An 18925-nucleotide genomic window follows, 5' to 3' on the forward strand; every position below is an offset into this window, starting at 1 on the left:
TACAGCAGCAGGAGCAAACGCTTGCCTCGGGGAGGGAGAAAAAAAGCCACAGCGGAGAATAAACAGAAGGGCAACCATGGCAACCATGCGCGGGAAGTCTTCTTCGCTGCTTTTGTGGCAGACTACAGCGCCACTTACAGGCCTGGCATATGTACTACAGCGTCTCCAGCGCTTTCGAGCGGCAATGGCCGGCCGTGGCCCTACCCCACATTCCCCTGATAGGTGGAGAGTTGGCCCAATAGCCGTAGCGCCACCGTCCTGACGTCAGTAACGTGTTCAAATCTGGATCAGTTTTGATCAGATCCGTTGCAGCCCCGTTTTTAGAGATTTGGGTATGGAGGAAAATAGAGAGGGTTGTGTTTTCTGAAACTTGGTGAGTTCCCTGGAACACCGGGGACACATATTCATGTATAAAAGACGTACAGAAGTGCATTTTGCATGATAGGTCCCCTTTAAAGGTAGGGTAGGTAAGAATGGAGAAACCAGCTCGAGTGCGCTAGAATTTGAAAGTACGCAGCCGAAAACATCTGCCCCTTCCTTCAGACTTCCTTACAGAGCCCCTCCTCCAACACACACGAACGCGCACATGACCAATGAGGGCACGAGATAAGTTTGTGTACGAGATTGAAGGCTGACAGGCAAGTAGGCCATCCAGTTATTTTAGCCGGGCCGGCTCAGATGATTGGTCGTGCTTTTTACAGCGCCACGGCTTCCACAGATGAATTTTTTTAATGTATTTATTGTCAAATCATTTAATGTATTCATTGCTGTCGGGATGTTAAGAGCATTCCCTGGAATATAACAAAAAGTGTTTCTGAAGTGAATTACCTACCCTACATTCTGCTTCAGTTTGAAGCTCCTGGTATCATGCATGCTGGCTCACTGTCAGGGTGTCATGGTTTAGGAGGACACATTAATTACTACGAGTCATTTTTAAAGCTAGGGTGGGTAATGTAAATATAAAAAAGGTGTCCTGTCTACCTAATTCAAGCAATATTGTTACAGTTTGTTTGCACATGGGTGGGATATGGTTACCCCCGTCCCTCCCTGTTGCTCAAAAGTATCTGTCGCCGGATGTGAGAGTGAAACATCATTGATCTTTCCCGATTTCTTCTTGATGTCCTCTGAACTTCTTCTCAGGCAACGCTGCGACTGGTTTCTGCTGTTGAGAGTAGAGGAGACAGATTATTGATGGCATTTCTTGGCCACAGAAATCTTTCTTCCTCGGCACCTAACTCTTTAAAACACTAAACATTTACACTTGTAATTACCTTGAAGTTTTCTCTGATGATCATTTATTTCACTGGTCAGGGCTTTGATTTGTTTCTCTCTTTCTTCAGACAGGATGTTGTATCTGGTCTGTAACTGATCCTTTTGTATTGTCAGGTTAATCTGTAACTGTTTTTTCTCACTGGTGAGGTTGTTGTTACTGATCTTAAGCTGCTCTCTTTCTTCAGTCAGGATGTTGTAACTTGTCTGTAGCTGATCTTTCTGTATTGTCAGGTTGTTGTAACTGTTTTGTAACAGGACCACCTCCATTTTCCACTCCGAGTTGCTGTTAATTACTGTGTTTGACACATAAACAAATGCATAAAGAAACACTGACAACCAGTAAACTCCTTTTGTGTTTTATAATCAAGCTAACAAAGTACTCACAAAGGTAAACCAGAGGTATGAGTCCAGTCAGAAGGAATAGACACAGCAGACGCAGAAAAACTTCAGCAGCTCTGCAGGAACTACGCTTCACCTCTTTAGCATCTGAAGGTAAAATGTAATGTTTACAATTTGCTTCTTTGTATTTCAGGTTCAAGTAAATTAAAGGATACAGAAAGTGCTTGGAAAGAGTAACCACAAGTAAAAAGGGTTTGTGAGCAAAAGTCACACCTTGACTATATTAAACTAATAGTCTTGTCCTGTTTGTGTGCCTGTGTGTAAAACAATGTTATATGTTTATTACCTGAGGCTGCAGTTCCAGGTCTGTGTGGCCCCTGATTAAGGATAGACAAATATTCATAAATATTTTCTGTTCATTTTGTCTCCCTTTTGCTCCGGCTGTGGTAAACCGATAATTCCTCTACATTCATATAGATGGACATTTCACCCATGGTGTCCAGCTGTACTGAAGGTGCAGTTTGGTCCGTGCTGCCTGATGTCATCAAAGTCTGCAACGTGTGCGTTTGACATTCATCACCCTCAACTGTGCACGGAAAGTAACTATCATTTATATTTACGCATGTGTTTGCCACGTCATCAGGAAACTGAGGGCTGGTGGTTTGAAAGGTGTTAGGTGACCCTTATACAAACTACATGGTGGGGCTTTCTATTATCACAAAATGTTTTAATGTCACAGTTCACATCTATCTATGTATCTATCTATGTATCTATGTATCTATCTATGTATCTATCTATCTAATATATATCTATGTATCTATCTATCTATCTATGTATCTATCGATCGATCTATCTATCTATCTATCTATCTATCTATCTATCTATCTATCTATCTATCTATCTATCTATCTATCTATCTATCTATATATATATATATATATATATATATCTAATATCTATCTATCTATCTATCGATCGATCGATCTATCGATCTATCTATCTATCTATCTATCATCTATCTAATATCTATCTATCATCTATCTATCTATCTATCTATCTATCTATCTATATATCTATCTATCTATCTATCTATCTATCTATCTATCTATCTATCTATCTATCTATCTATCTATCTATCTATCTATCTATCTATCTATCTATCTATCTATCTATCTATCTATCTAGTATAGCTATCTATACCCATCCATCTATCTTTAGACTGAAAGATAGATGTGCTCAGAAGGTGAATATTTGTAGCTGCAGCACTGACAAAGTATTTGAAGTAAAGCTGCATGACAGCTGGTGGTTTATTATTATTTGAATTAAAAAAAAACAATACAGTAAACTGTTGTTTAATGCAATACCGAATACTTGACATTTTAACATTTAATTGATTAATTTATTGTGCCAGAGAATAGGTAAAACTCTATTAGTTTTATTCTCCTTCCCAGACATAATGCCAAGCAATCATTACACACATTTCAATTATTATCACATGATTATTTGTAAATATTGGCAACCATCCATTGAATTATCAGATGGGGTTTAGAGCATCTGCAGAAACAAGACTTTAAACATACATCTAGTTCAATAGGAATGATCTTAATTCAAACAGCTTAGGTTATTCCATTGCTTTCACTTTCAGTAATGGTATAAATACAAATAAGCCAGTGTAATAAATGTATTTTAAACAAACAGACATTTACATGCACTGAGAGTGCTGTTGAGGTCAAACGCGCTCAAAACATTTCCTTCCTTATTAAACAAAGCCACAAATCAGATATTCCTAAAGACTTTAAATCTGGTTTGCTTCTCTATCTGTATCTGCGCATGTGCCTCCTTGTCTGTTTTTGAAGTGGAGTTTATTTCATTATTATGTTGCGTTATATAGCTAACATCTTTTCACAGATCCAGAAGTTTTGATCTCCACATTGAATATCATTCCAGCTGTTCTCCAGGTCAAAAAACCTTATTTCTACACAGTCCTCCACATTGCCTTCAAAGCTGTTCGGCTCCCCGGGTCCCCAGTAGCTGAAACCAAAACACAAATCCTCTTTAATAACAAACATAACACAAGATGCATCTGATAAACTGGTTTAAATTGCACAATTAAATGTTCCCTTTGAATCATTTTAGATATATTTATTAATCTAACATGAACATCTACAAGATGCTTTTTTGATTTAATGTCATTTGAAAAAAAAGCTATGAGCTAACCTTTTGTTGAGTGGAGTGCCATCCACCCACTTCCAAGTATCTTCGGTTTTTACGTCCGTCAGTCCAATCCATGTGAGTCTGTTGAATTTTGTCATGAAATCCTGGTTTACAGAGAAAAACACTTATCGTCAATCATCAGTAGAAATGGACGGTGGCCTTGATACCGGACACTTTTTACGCTGCTATGGACAATATTGCAATAATGCACATTCTATGGACAATTTGCACTAATGTACATTCTCAAAATATTGAAGTGACTGTTATTTTGTATATATTGATTGTTGTATTTTTATTTAGGTGTCTCAACAGCAGAAACCAGTCGCACTGTGTATATACATGCACACATATTTTCACATTTTATATTCTATATACATTGTTTTTATATTCGGGATTGTGGGAAACAGTATTTCGATCTCTCTGTATGTACACACCAACTGGAAGATTGACATTAAAGTTGACTTTGACTTTTGACTTGACATCCATCACACGATTCAAAATACAGGAGATTTTAACAGAAAATGTGTACACACACACACACACACACACACACACACACACACACACCTGCTCTGCTTTGCTGTTGATGATCACGAGGTCCGCACCTCTCTGCAGACAGTCAGCTCTGCTTTCCAGCCACGTTTTCCTGACAGAAGAAATGTAATAGAAACTGGGACGGATATACACCCAGCCTTGTTGGAAAAAGTGATCTGTGGGACCACAACAAAGAAAACCTTAATATCTCAGGAATTAACGTATGTGACTGTACAATTTACACATTTTAAAAGCAATTATGAATTGATTAATTCAATTGAATCAAATGTAAGCATTATAAAGCTCACGGTTAAAAACAACATGTCCCCAATTTTTGGGGGAGTTTTTTCTTATTATCTGCAAGGGTTTAAGGACATTCTGCATCAGGCACATTTTTATTTGTCATTTTAGGCTATATAAATACAATTGAATTGATCGATTTATAATTTCAGGACTTTATCCCTTTTTTCAAAAGAGGAATTAACAACAAACTTTAAAAAAAAAAAAGGGTTTTAAACTTCATTTTGTTATTCCTTTCAGTAATTTATCCACCTATTACATGTGATTGGTAGGTACACCTGTACAATCTAACGCAATAAAACACAACTTTTCTGCTATAGTATTATGATGCCTAGGATGTTCAGTTTCTGTTGACATAGAGGGGTTAGTCATTTGTCTCTGTGTGGAGGTGTTGACATTTATAAATGCAACATATGTCAGTAGTGTTACCAATCCCGCTTCAATCACATTAGTATGCATAAAAAAGTGACAGGTCACACCTTCTAAGTCCCGCCCCCTAATTATGCTAATGAGCCCCTTTGATATGCTAATGAGCCCCTTTGATATGCTAATGCGCCCCTTTGTTCGAGGTGTTATCGCGTATAGGTGTTACATCCCCCCGGTAGCCCCCACCCCCCTCAGCCCGCCCCCCTCCCCCTCACATACAGGTGTTACATCCTCACCGGTAGCCCCCACCCTTCTCAGCCCCCACCCTTCTCAGCCCCCACCCTTCTCAGCCCCCACCCCGCTCAGCCCCCACCCTCTCAACCCACCCCCTCCTTACAGCAGGTTTCACATCCCCCCTCCTCAGCCCCCACCCCTCTCAACCCCCTCCTCCTCCCCCCTCCTGTCCGGTCGGCATGTTCGTTACAGTTTAAATCTTCCGAGGCAGAATTAGAAAAGTGCCGGTTAAAGGTCTTCTATGTTATTTAATGAGCTTTGAAACAAACTGATATGATTCGATATTAAACCAACTAATTATAGTAGATTAATTAACTATTCAAAAACGTGTACAGTAATTTACAATAACACGGGAATAATAAACGGACTGCTCTCCCCCTCCTGACAACACGACAGTATCAAAGTCGCGGGTCCAATAATGAGTGACTCGACAGTAAAACTAAAACATATCTATAAATAGTTTAGGTAGTTTGAGAGGTAAATAAAATAGCTACGTGTGATATCTGAAGAGTGTGTTTTGTTCCGCTCACCGCATGCAGAGATGCATGTCGAATAGTCCGCAGCATCGGATCTCCCCCCGTCAGCAACAGCGGGTCTCCCCCGTCAGATTAGACTTTACTAGCGTTTATGTCCATGCGCAATCAGCCCCTACAGGACATCTTTTGTCTGTCACACACACTATTCTTGTATGTCGCATAAGTGGTGTAGCTGATGCTGTATTGCGCTAAAGGGGATATCATTCTGAGAGATTTCCCTCCACACACACACACACACACACACACACACACACACACACACACACACACACACACACACACACACACACACACACACACACACACACACATACCCGTATTCCCCTCCTACCCAGCCTTTTTTTTATTTTAAATAAGAGTTGGGTTAATAACTAAGGAGGCTCTCTTGAAGTGTACGGATGGTGAACTAATGTTTAATTACTATACTAACTATAAGGGCCTCTCTTATAGAAAGGAGGGGTAATCTGGTAATAAATGCAACAAAGTCTCTCTGAAGAGGTTGGCAATAAATTAAAAATCTTAATGACCCTGGGGTATTTTGGTTTTTTCTTTATGTTTAATTACATCACCCCTTAATAAAATAATCCTTATATGAAGTTATATGTGTCATCTTTCCTGAAACTGACGTGCTGTCCGCTTTACAAACAAGTTATCTTTCTGCTTCTTCACCCCTGAATTTTCCTCCCCCGTCCCTATTACTTCAGCCATCACAACAGCAATCAAGTCAGATCTGTGAAATTAAACACCTCTTCCCAAAGCGTGACTTCCCTATTGGGGGAGTGGGGCAGTAGGGCCTAACCCGCTTTGGCCAAATATACTAACATGCAGAACATATGGTATGTTTGAAAAAAGACTAACCATCTATCCAGTTCAAGCTGTCTTTAAGATGTGACATTGCGCTCTGACTTTTCCCCGTAAAATCGTGACAAACTATTACTTATTAAATTTGACCTCATGCTGCTTGGTTGAAAATGATAGATGAGCATTTACCAACAGATCAACGCGCAATCAACCCATACAGGAGATCTCTTTCTACACATTATGTGTTATCACTATAATATCATGTCATTATTTAATGTTGTTTTGTTTGTGTGTGTGTGTACAACGAAGTCTCTTTGAGAGGAAAATTATAATTTAAAGATCTTAATACCCCCTTATTGTTTAATTACTTCACACAACTATTAAAGAATCCCTATATGAAGTTACATGAGGCTACATTTACTGGTGTGCTTCCCTAGATGATGTAAATAGTCTAAGTGTCATGTTAGGGGGGCATTACGGACCTCAGGAGTCCGCCCTTGGAGGCTTGGAGAGCGGATAAAGAGAGGTGTATTTACTGGGGTTGAGCCCTGGATGATATAAATAGTCCACGTGCCATGGAACTCAGGAGTCCGCCCTTTGAGGCGTTGTTAACATTAATGCTTTTTGCTTTTGTTTTTGTTACTAAGATACTTTTTTAGCCTTATGATAGGATGAACTTAAGCTGTAGTCAATAAAGACATGTTTAATAGAGTGTTGCTGTTAGAGAACATACCTGCGCAGCACTCCACCACGTCTTGGCTTTGGCTTCATGGCCTTCACTGTCCTCTCCCTTTGAGTTTTTTCAAAGGCTGGGATACATTTTTCCAAATGATCACTTGTTACATGGTGAGAAACATATGGTTATATAACCTTAAAGAACTAACAAAAAATAATTAAGTATTTGCAATGCATAAACATAGAAGTTATCACTGTCAATATTATTCACCTGGGCATTAGTGGGCTTGAGGGTCTCAGGGAGCGTGGACAAAGTGACTTGTCTCTGTATTTGAGGATTCTCAGTGCAGGCACTAACAGGAAGCTGCTGTGCATTAGTGGAGAGTCCTCTGAAGGCAGCTGTTATTTCATTCACACACTCATCTGCTACCTGCTGACTCCTCATAGTAAGTCTAGCCAAGTTAGCTGTTAAGTTGTCCATACCATCGCTTGATAACTGGTAACTTTTGATTGACAGTCCAGCCATGGCAGCTGCCAACTCGTCCATATAATTCTTAAGAACGTGGTGACAATACTACAAAAAAAAAAAAGTGTATATATTAGGTCAGTTAACCTTGAAGAGCTAAACAGTTCAAGTGGTAAGTAACTAAGTATTTGCAATGAATAAACATAGAAATGATCACTGTCATATTATATAATCACTTAATATGGAGATAAGTAAAACTGACACAGACAGTTTAAACTGCTTGTTAAAACGCTATTGCTTATTGTGTTTTCTCAGCACACTAACATAAATAAGGATGTATAATATAAAAAACTAGAAAACGATATAGTATTTTCAAGTCTTACTTTAGTATGGTAAAATTAAGAATAAGTCACATTAAAGTGTGTCATGATTTTCCGTAAAAAAGTCAAGTATAGTTTGTCAAAAGAATATGAAAAAATCATTTTGTAGAGTAGTATGTTGAAAATCTCAGTGTTTAACTGAACACACCTACATGTGATAACGCCTCGAACAAAGGGGTAATTAGCATACAAAGGGGGGTCACTAGCATCAGTGGGGGAAAGGTGCTACGGGAATGAACTTTGAGGAGGGGGAACTTGTAAGAATTTCCAGCTTCTGAAGATAATTATATGGTACCCGTCCTTACAGCTAAACAAATCCTATGCCAGGTATTCTACAGACCACAAGAAGCACAAGAAGCCCCAGAAAGTATTACATTCAGAGCTAATAATGGTGAAACCGAAGAAGAAGCAAAGCAGATTATAATCGTTGCGGGTGAAAGGATAGAGAATTTGCAAGTGATGTTAATGCACTTATCTGATATAAAAAAATGCATTCATTTACTTCCAAGAGACCCCTAAACATCTACTTGGGCAATGTGAATTGAACGATAAACCGATCACTGTAAATGAAACGCGGAGAGAAGCAGCAGTGCAAATCGGTAAGTCTATTACCTTGAATGCACTACGACATTAACTTGGTCAAATGTAATATGTCTTTCTGAAAATGTGGCGAATGGTGTGTTTTTCAATTAAGCAACCATAACAAATTAAAATGTGTTTTATTCTTGCTTTCATATATAGTAATAGTATTAACTCCTTTGACTAGACTGTACTAAAATAAGACGTTTCACTGTTAAATAAAAAAATGGAAGTAGAAAATCGAGATAATGATGAGGTTCGTTATGTATCCAGTAACTATGAACAGCAGTTGAAAATGTTATTTAACCCTTTAACTCTAATAGACAAATCTAAAATAGCCTCTAGCTTATCTATAAGTTTGTGATTTTAACACTTATTCACTGACACAAGGCAGATTTTGGCTTTTTTCTCATGCCAAGATACTTTTAGACACACTTTGAGGTATGCAAAACCTTAAAACTAGAAAATGAAGTACATTGTCTGATTAGATTTTTTCTTAAAGACTGTTTCTCTAAAAGGCAAGTTTTGTGATTTTTAACACTTATTTACTTTTTTCTCTCTTTTCTTGTGTTACCAAGATACTTTTAGATACACTTTTGATGTATGCAACACTTAACAAAAGGGTATAATATGAAGTACTTTGTAAGGAATGGGGGTTTCTTTAATACCCCGTTTTTTTTATTTTTAAAAACACTTGTACAGTTAAATAATGTAGGTTTTCTCTGATATTTTAGTTATTTTCAGCTACCAAGATACTTTTTTGATACACTTTAATGTAGGAACATTTGGCAACTGGTAGAATGTCAATTATTTTGTAATAAAATGTATTTTCTTAAAGACTGTGACTCTAAAAGGGGAAGTTTTTTTTTTTTTTTCTCCCGTTGTCTTTCACTTACTTTTTTGGATACAGTTTTATGTATGACAACTTTACAACTGGTAGAAAGTTAAGTACTTTTTCTGAACAGATTTTCTTTAAGACTGTGACTCTTAAAGGTAAGACAATCCAGTTTTATGGAAGTAACTTAAATTATTATTTTTTTTTTTTTTCTCCTACAAAGATACTTATAGTTACACTTTAATGGATGCAAAACTTTATAACTTGGTAAAATATTCATTATTTTGTAATGAATTGAGTTTTCTTTTTTTGTTTTTGTTTTTCAACATACTATTGTACACAATGACTTTTCCATATATATATATATATATATATATATATTTTTTCAGACAAACTATACTTTTGACTTTTTCCGTAAAATCGTGACAAACTATTACTTATTCTTACATTTGACCTCTTGCTGCTTGGTTGGAAATGATAGATGAAAAAGCTACAAAGCTTAAAGAACTTTTCTAAAAAACTCTCAATTCTACAGATGACTCCCCCCACTCAACGCAATAAGTCCACCCCCCACTCAGCAAATCATCTAAAACGAAGGACCCCACTAAGACGCCCGTTGAAAACTAGCCAGGGATCTGAGAAAAACCAAGTCTCCCCCCGCGAGATGCAGCCAGGAACAAACTCCTGGACTACTATCGTCCCCAGCATTGTGGACACCCAAATCTTGCAATACTACAGCTGCTGATGTTACTCCTGGGGCCAACACGTCTCTGTTTTTGAACATAGTGAAATCGGAGTTGGTTGATATTCTGGAGAGGGTGCTGCATCGGTACAGAGAAGAAATCTGCAATGGATCCCGAGTCAGTCACCCCAGCCAGAGGCAACACGATTGTGTGAATGACATTCCAGAATATTTCTTCAGAAACAATTACAACGCGTTAATGAAAAAGACTTTGGCTCGCCGACTTCATTACTGCGATTGACCAGAGTCTTAATGATATAAACATTTACATAGCTGAATGAAGGATCCAAGGCGCTTCGGAGGCTTTTCTGCACAATCTCAAAAACTGCAGACGCCTCAAGGAGAGACTTGAAAAGATCCACGCCGAGCTGGATGGAGAGGAAGAAGACTAATAACCAGCGGTTGATTTGAAGCCGGGGATTTTTTCGATACTTTGACTTTTCTTTAAAGTAAAATAAAAATGGGTAACTACTATGGAAAACAATCTGTATTTATCTATCAGAATGCAGTCAATACCTGTTTAATAAGTGTGTTGTTGATGACGATTGAAAACAGAATGAGTAGTGATCCCCGTGTAAACAGAACGGCTGAAGTTTGTAAACTAGAAGACATTTTGGATATCGTTCATTCTGGCAGTACTATTCCGGGTCATTGGGAAACGATTGTAAACGAAACATTTAAAGTGGTACTGGAATCTTCATTTTCCGAAACATTCTGTAACATTACCGAAGAAATGAAACAAACACCAAAAGTGTATCATGTACTCGCATTGTATGCTCTGTTTGTAGATGTAATGCATCTTTGTGTCAAAAACAGCATACACATGAATACTTTGGCCGAAGTGCAAAAACTCCATTATAATATTTCCCTTCATCTGGGGGATTCTATGCTGGAAAAGATCCTGGGGATGTTGCAATCAGTATAAATGTATTATTGATTCCTATGGGGTGAAAACAATAAATTGTAAATATGAAATTCTGCAAATAAAAAAAGTGTTTTTTACATTTAAAAAAACTTGTCTTCAAATCATAGTATAGTATTTCCTACATATCATTTTAAAAAAGAGTCACAGTGTAGAATGTCCAAACATTTAATTTAAAAGTACTAGTATAGTATGTTAAAAGTATCTTGAAAAAAGTCCAAGTATAGTATGTAGTTAAGAAATATATTATATAGTTTTGTCTGCAATGTCAGTATAGGATCTCTAATAAAAAAATAAAAAATGAGAGAAAGTCATAGTATAGTTTGACAAAAAGATCCTGAAAAAGTCATGACACTGTGTGTTGAAATGGTTTTGAATAAACACATCAGTATTTTAAAAAGTAAAATTGTATCAAGTGCATCAGACAACTCAAATTACTCCATTTGAACCATATTATAAATAAGTAAAGAATGGTCATAGTATATAGCAGGGGTGTTTAATAGTTTTCTGTGTGTCGGTGTTTCAGTGTTTCAGTGTTTCAGTGTTTCTGTGTTTCAGTGTTTCAGTGTTTTGTGTGTCGGTGTTCAGTGTTTCTGTGTTTCAGTGTTTCAGTGTTTGTGTTTTGTGTGTCAGTATTTCAGTGTTTCAGTGTTTCAGTGTTGTGTGTCAGTGTGTCAGTGTTTCAGTGTTTCAGTGTTTTCAGTATTTCAGTGTTTTGTGTTTCAGTGTTTCAGTGTTTCAGTGTTTTGTGTTTCTGTGTTTTGTGTTTCAGTGTTTTTTGTGTTTCAGTGTTTCAGTGTTTTTGTGTGTCAGTGTTTTCAGTGTGTCAGTGTTTCAGTGTTGCAGTGTTTCAGTGTTTCGTGTTTCAGTGTTTCAGTGTTTCAGTGTTTTTGTGTTTCAGTGTTTCGTGTGTCAGAGTGTCAGTGTTTACAGCCTTTCTTTGCTCTGATCAATCCCCAGGGATCCTCCCCTGGAAGGAATATAGCAGGATGAGAGAAAAACATTTAAAAAAAACGTATCTTAGAAGTGGCTATAACATTTTGATGCAATTCTAAAAGATAGTCAGATTCCTAAAAAGTTACAAACGGATGCTGGAAAAGAATTATTTAACAAGATTTTTGAAGCCTTGCTGAAGAAACAAATAATTCTTTTCCAGCATCCGTTTGTAACTTTTTAGGAATCTGACTATCTTTTAGAATTGCATCAAAATGTTATAGCCACAAGATACGTTTTTTTTAAATGTTTTTCTCTCATCCTGCTATATTCCTTCCAGGGGAGGATCCCTGGGGATTGATCAGAGCAAAGAAAGGCTGTAAACACTGACACTCTGACACACGAAACACTGAAACACAAAAACACTGAAACACTGAAACACTGAAACACGAAACACTGAAACACTGCAACACTGAAACACTGACACACTGAAAACACTGACACACAAAAACACAGAAACACTGAAACACTGAAACACAAAAAACACTGAAACACAAAACACAGAAACACAAAACACTGAAACACTGAAACACTGAAACACAAAACACTGAAATACTGAAAACACTGAAACACTGAAACACTGAAACACTGAAACACTGACACACTGACACACAAAACACTGAAACACTGAAACACTGAAATACTGACACACAAAAACACAAAACACTGAAACACTGAAACACAGAAACACTGAAACACTGAAACACTGAAACACCGACACACAGAAAACTATTAAACACCCCTGCTATATACTATGACCATTCTTTACTTATTTATAATATGGTTCAAATGGAGTAATTTGAGTTGTCTGATGCACTTGATACAATTTTACTTTTTAAAATACTGATGTGTTTATTCAAAACCATTTCAACACACAGTGTCATGACTTTTTCAGGATCTTTTTGTCAAACTATACTATGACTTTCTCTCATTTTTTAATTTTTTTATTAGAGATCCTATACTGACATTGCAGACAAAACTATATAATATATTTCTTAACTACATACTATACTTGGACTTTTTTCAAGATACTTTTAACATACTATACTAGTACTTTTAAATTAAATGTTTGGACATTCTACACTGTGACTCTTTTTTAAAATGATATGTAGGAAATACTATACTATGATTTGAAGACAAGTTTTTTTAAATGTAAAAAACACTTTTTTTATTTGCAGAATTTCATATTTACAATTTATTGTTTTCACCCCATAGGAATCAATAATACATTTATACTGATTGCAACATCCCCAGGATCTTTTCCAGCATAGAATCCCCCAGATGAAGGGAAATATTATAATGGAGTTTTTGCACTTCGGCCAAAGTATTCATGTGTATGCTGTTTTTGACACAAAGATGCATTACATCTACAAACAGAGCATACAATGCGAGCACATGATACACTTTTGGTGTTTGTTTCATTTCTTCGGTAATGTTACAGAATGTTTCGGAAAATGAAGATTCCAGTACCACTTTAAATGTTTCGTTTACAATCGTTTCCCAATGACCCGGAATAGTACTGCCAGAATGAACGATATCCAAAATGTCTTCTAGTTTACAAACTTCAGCCGTTCTGTTTACACGGGGATCACTACTCATTCTGTTTTCAATCGTCATCAACAACACACTTATTAAACAGGTATTGACTGTATTCTGATAGATAAATACAGATTGTTTTCCATAGTAGTTACCCATTTTTATTTTACTTTAAAGAAAAGTCAAAGTATCGAAAAAATCCCCGGCTTCAAATCAACCGCTGGTTATTAGTCTTCTTCCTCTCCATCCAGCTCGGCGTGGATCTTTTCAAGTCTCTCCTTGAGGCGTCTGCAGTTTTTGAGATTGTGCAGAAAAGCCTCCGAAGCGCCTTGGATCCTTCATTCAGCTATGTAAATGTTTATATCATTAAGACTCTGGTCAATCGCAGTAATGAAGTCGGCGAGCCAAAGTCTTTTTCATTAACGCGTTGTAATTGTTTCTGAAGAAATATTCTGGAATGTCATTCACACAATCGTGTTGCCTCTGGCTGGGGTGACTGACTCGGGATCCATTGCAGATTTCTTCTCTGTACCGATGCAGCACCCTCTCCAGAATATCAACCAACTCCGATTTCACTATGTTCAAAAACAGAGACGTGTTGGCCCCAGGAGTAACATCAGCAGCTGTAGTATTGCAAGATTTGGGTGTCCACAATGCTGGGGACGATAGTAGTCCAGGAGTTTGTTCCTGGCTGCATCTCGCGGGGGGAGACTTGGTTTTTCTCAGATCCCTGGCTAGTTTTCAACGGGCGTCTTAGTGGGGTCCTTCGTTTTAGATGATTTGCTGAGTGGGGGGTGGACTTATTGCGTTGAGTGGGGGGAGTCATCTGTAGAATTGAGAGTTTTTTAGAAAAGTTCTTTAAGCTTTGTAGCTTTTTCATCTATCATTTCCAACCAAGCAGCAAGAGGTCAAATGTAAGAATAAGTAATAGTTTGTCACGATTTTACGGAAAAAGTCAAAAGTATAGTTTGTCTGAAAAAAAAATATATATATATATATATATATATATATGGAAAAGTCATTGTGTACAATAGTATGTTGAAAAACAAAAACAAAAAAAGAAAACTCAATTCATTACAAAATAATGAATATTTTACCAAGTTATAAAGTTTTGCATCCATTAAAGTGTAACTATAAGTATCTTTGTAGGAGAAAAAACAAAAAAAAATAATTTAAGTTACTTCCATAAAACTGGATTGTCTTACCTTTAAGAGTCACAGTCTTAAAGAAAATCTGTTCAGAAAAAGTACTTAACTTTCTACCAGTTGTAAAGTTGTCATACATAAAACTGTATCCAAAAAAGTAAGTGAAAGACAACGGGAGAAAAAAAAAAAAAAAACTTCCCCTTTTAGAGTCACAGTCTTTAAGAAAATACATTTTATTACAAAATAATTGACATTCTACCAGTTGCCAAATGTTCCTACATTAAAGTGTATCAAAAAAGTATCTTGGTAGCTGAAAATAACTAAAATATCAGAGAAAACCTACATTATTTAACTGTACAAGTGTTTTTAAAAATAAAAAAAACGGGGTATTAAAGAAACCCCCATTCCTTACAAAGTACTTCATATTATACCCTTTTGTTAAGTGTTGCATACATCAAAAGTGTATCTAAAAGTATCTTGGTAACACAAGAAAAGAGAGAAAAAAGTAAATAAGTGTTAAAAATCACAAAACTTGCCTTTTAGAGAAACAGTCTTTAAGAAAAAATCTAATCAGACAATGTACTTCATTTTCTAGTTTTAAGGTTTTGCATACCTCAAAGTGTGTCTAAAAGTATCTTGGCATGAGAAAAAAGCCAAAATCTGCCTTGTGTCAGTGAATAAGTGTTAAAATCACAAACTTATAGATAAGCTAGAGGCTATTTTAGATTTGTCTATTAGAGTTAAAGGGTTAAATAACATTTTCAACTGCTGTTCATAGTTACTGGATACATAACGAACCTCATCATTATCTCAATTTTCTACTTCCATTTTTTTATTTAACAGTGAAACGTCTTATTTTAGTACAGTCTAGTCAAAGGAGTTAATACTATTACTATATATGAAAGCAAGAATAAAACACATTTTAATTTGTTATGGTTGCTTAATTGAAAAACACACCATTCGCCACATTTTCAGAAAGACATATTACATTTGACCAAGTTAATGTCGTAGTGCATTCAAGGTAATAGACTTACCGATTTGCACTGCTGCTTCTCTCCGCGTTTCATTTACAGTGATCGGTTTATCGTTCAATTCACATTGCCCAAGTAGATGTTTAGGGGTCTCTTGGAAGTAAATGAATGCATTTTTTTATATCAGATAAGTGCATTAACATCACTTGCAAATTCTCTATCCTTTCACCCGCAACGATTATAATCTGCTTTGCTTCTTCTTCGGTTTCACCATTATTAGCTCTGAATGTAATACTTTCTGGGGCTTCTTGTGCTTCTTGTGGTCTGTAGAATACCTGGCATAGGATTTGTTTAGCTGTAAGGACGGGTACCATATAATTATCTTCAGAAGCTGGAAATTCTTACAAGTTCCCCCTCCTCAAAGTTCATTCCCGTAGCACCTTTCCCCCACTGATGCTAGTGACCCCCCTTTGTATGCTAATTACCCCTTTGTTCGAGGCGTTATCACATGTAGGTGTGTTCAGTTAAACACTGAGATTTTCAACATACTACTCTACAAAATGATTTTTTCATATTCTTTTGACAAACTATACTTGACTTTTTTACGGAAAATCATGACACACTTTAATGTGACTTATTCTTAATTTTACCATACTAAAGTAAGACTTGAAAATACTATATCGTTTTCTAGTTTTTTATATTATACATCCTTATTTATGTTAGTGTGCTGAGAAAACACAATAAGCAATAGCGTTTTAACAAGCAGTTTAAACTGTCTGTGTCAGTTTTACTTATCTCCATATTAAGTGATTATATAATATGACAGTGATCATTTCTATGTTTATTCATTGCAAATACTTAGTTACTTACCACTTGAACTGTTTAGCTCTTCAAGGTTAACTGACCTAATATATACACTTTTTTTTTTTTGTAGTATTGTCACCACGTTCTTAAGAATTATATGGACGAGTTGGCAGCTGCCATGGCTGGACTGTCAATCAAAAGTTACCAGTTATCAAGCGATGGTATGGACAACTTAACAGCTAACTTGGCTAGACTTACTATGAGGAGTCAGCAGGTAGCAGATGAGTGTGTGAATGAAATAACAGCTGCCTTCAGAGGACTCTCCACTAATGCACAGCAGCTTCCTGTTAGTGCCTGCACTGAGAATCCTCAAATACAGAGACAAGTCACTTTGTCCACGCTCCCTGAGACCCTCAAGCCCACTAATGCCCAGGTGAATAATATTGACAGTGATAACTTCTATGTTTATGCATTGCAAATACTTAATTATTTTTTGTTAGTTCTTTAAGGTTATATAACCATATGTTTCTCACCATGTAACAAGTGATCATTTGGAAAAATGTATCCCAGCCTTTGAAAAAACTCAAAGGGAGAGGACAGTGAAGGCCATGAAGCCAAAGCCAAGACGTGGTGGAGTGCTGCGCAGGTATGTTCTCTAACAGCAACACTCTATTAAACATGTCTTTATTGACTACAGCTTAAGTTCATCCTATCATAAGGCTAAAAAAGTATCTTAGTAACAAAAACAAAAGCAAAAAGCATTAATGTTAACAACGCCTCAAAGGGCGGACTCCTGAGTTCCATGGCACGTGGACTATTTATATCATCCAGGGCTCAACCCCAGTAAATACACCTCTCTTTATCCGCTCTCCAAGCCTCCAAGGGCGGACTCCTGAGGTCCGTAATGCCCCCCTAACATGACACTTAGACTATTTACATCATCTAGGGAAGCACACCAGTAAATGTAGCCTCATGTAACTTCATATAGGGATTCTTTAATAGTTGTGTGAAGTAATTAAACAATAAGGGGGTATTAAGATCTTTAAATTATAATTTTCCTCTCAAAGAGACTTCGTTGTACACACACACACAAACAAAACAACATTAAATAATGACATGATATTATAGTGATAACACATAATGTGTAGAAAGAGATCTCCTGTATGGGTTGATTGCGCGTTGATCTGTTGGTAAATGCTCATCTATCATTTTCAACCAAGCAGCATGAGGTCAAATTTAATAAGTAATAGTTTGTCACGATTTTACGGGGAAAAGTCAGAGCGCAATGTCACATCTTAAAGACAGCTTGAACTGGATAGATGGTTAGTCTTTTTTCAAACATACCATATGTTCTGCATGTTAGTATATTTGGCCAAAGCGGGTTAGGCCCTACTGCCCCACTCCCCCAATAGGGAAGTCACGCTTTGGGAAGAGGTGTTTAATTTCACAGATCTGACTTGATTGCTGTTGTGATGGCTGAAGTAATAGGGACGGGGGAGGAAAATTCAGGGGTGAAGAAGCAGAAAGATAACTTGTTTGTAAAGCGGACAGCACGTCAGTTTCAGGAAAGATGACACATATAACTTCATATAAGGATTATTTTATTAAGGGGTGATGTAATTAAACATAAAGAAAAAACCAAAATACCCCAGGGTCATTAAGATTTTTAATTTATTGCCAACCTCTTCAGAGAGACTTTGTTGCATTTATTACCAGATTACCCCTCCTTTCTATAAGAGAGGCCCTTATAGTTAGTATAGTAATTAAACATTAGTTCACCATCCGTACACTTCAAGAGAGCCTCCTTAGTTATTAACCCAACTCTTATTTAAAATAAAAAAAAGGCTGGGTAGGAGGGGAATACGGGGGGGTGTGTGTGTGTGTGTGTGTGTGTGTGTGTGTGTGTGTGTGTGTGTGTGTGTGTGTGTGTGTGTGTGTGTGTGTGTGTGTGTGTGTGTGTGTGTGTGTGTGTGGAAATCTCTCAGAATGATATCCCCTTTAGCGCAATACAGCATCAGCTACACCACTTATGCGACATACAAGAATAGTGTGTGTGACAGACAAAAGATGTCCTGTAGGGGCTGATTGCGCATGGACATAAACGCTAGTAAAGTCTAATCTGACGGGGGAGACCCGCTGTTGCTGACGGGGGGAGATCCGATGCTGCGGACTATTCGACATGCATCTCTGCATGCGGTGAGCGGAACAAAACACACTCTTC

General features: G+C 37.0%; 1 protein-coding gene across 1 annotated transcript; it reads right to left on the minus strand.

The window, feature by feature from the left end:
* Positions 1-2947: 2947 nt before the first annotated feature.
* Positions 2948-5978, minus strand: LOC117481462 (CD209 antigen-like protein E). Its single transcript, XM_034129150.1, has 4 exons — positions 5972-5978; positions 4393-4559; positions 3829-3929; positions 2948-3642 (listed from the first exon to the last, which is right to left on the minus strand). Exons 1-4 carry the CDS (start codon positions 5976-5978, stop codon positions 3495-3497), a joined length of 423 nt encoding a protein of 140 aa, XP_033985041.1. The 3' UTR covers positions 2948-3494.
* Between the last annotated feature and the right edge of the window lie 12947 nt (positions 5979-18925).

This window comes from Trematomus bernacchii, unplaced genomic scaffold (genome assembly GCF_902827165.1).
Source record: "Trematomus bernacchii unplaced genomic scaffold, fTreBer1.1, whole genome shotgun sequence".
NCBI lineage: Eukaryota > Metazoa > Chordata > Actinopteri > Perciformes > Nototheniidae > Trematomus > Trematomus bernacchii.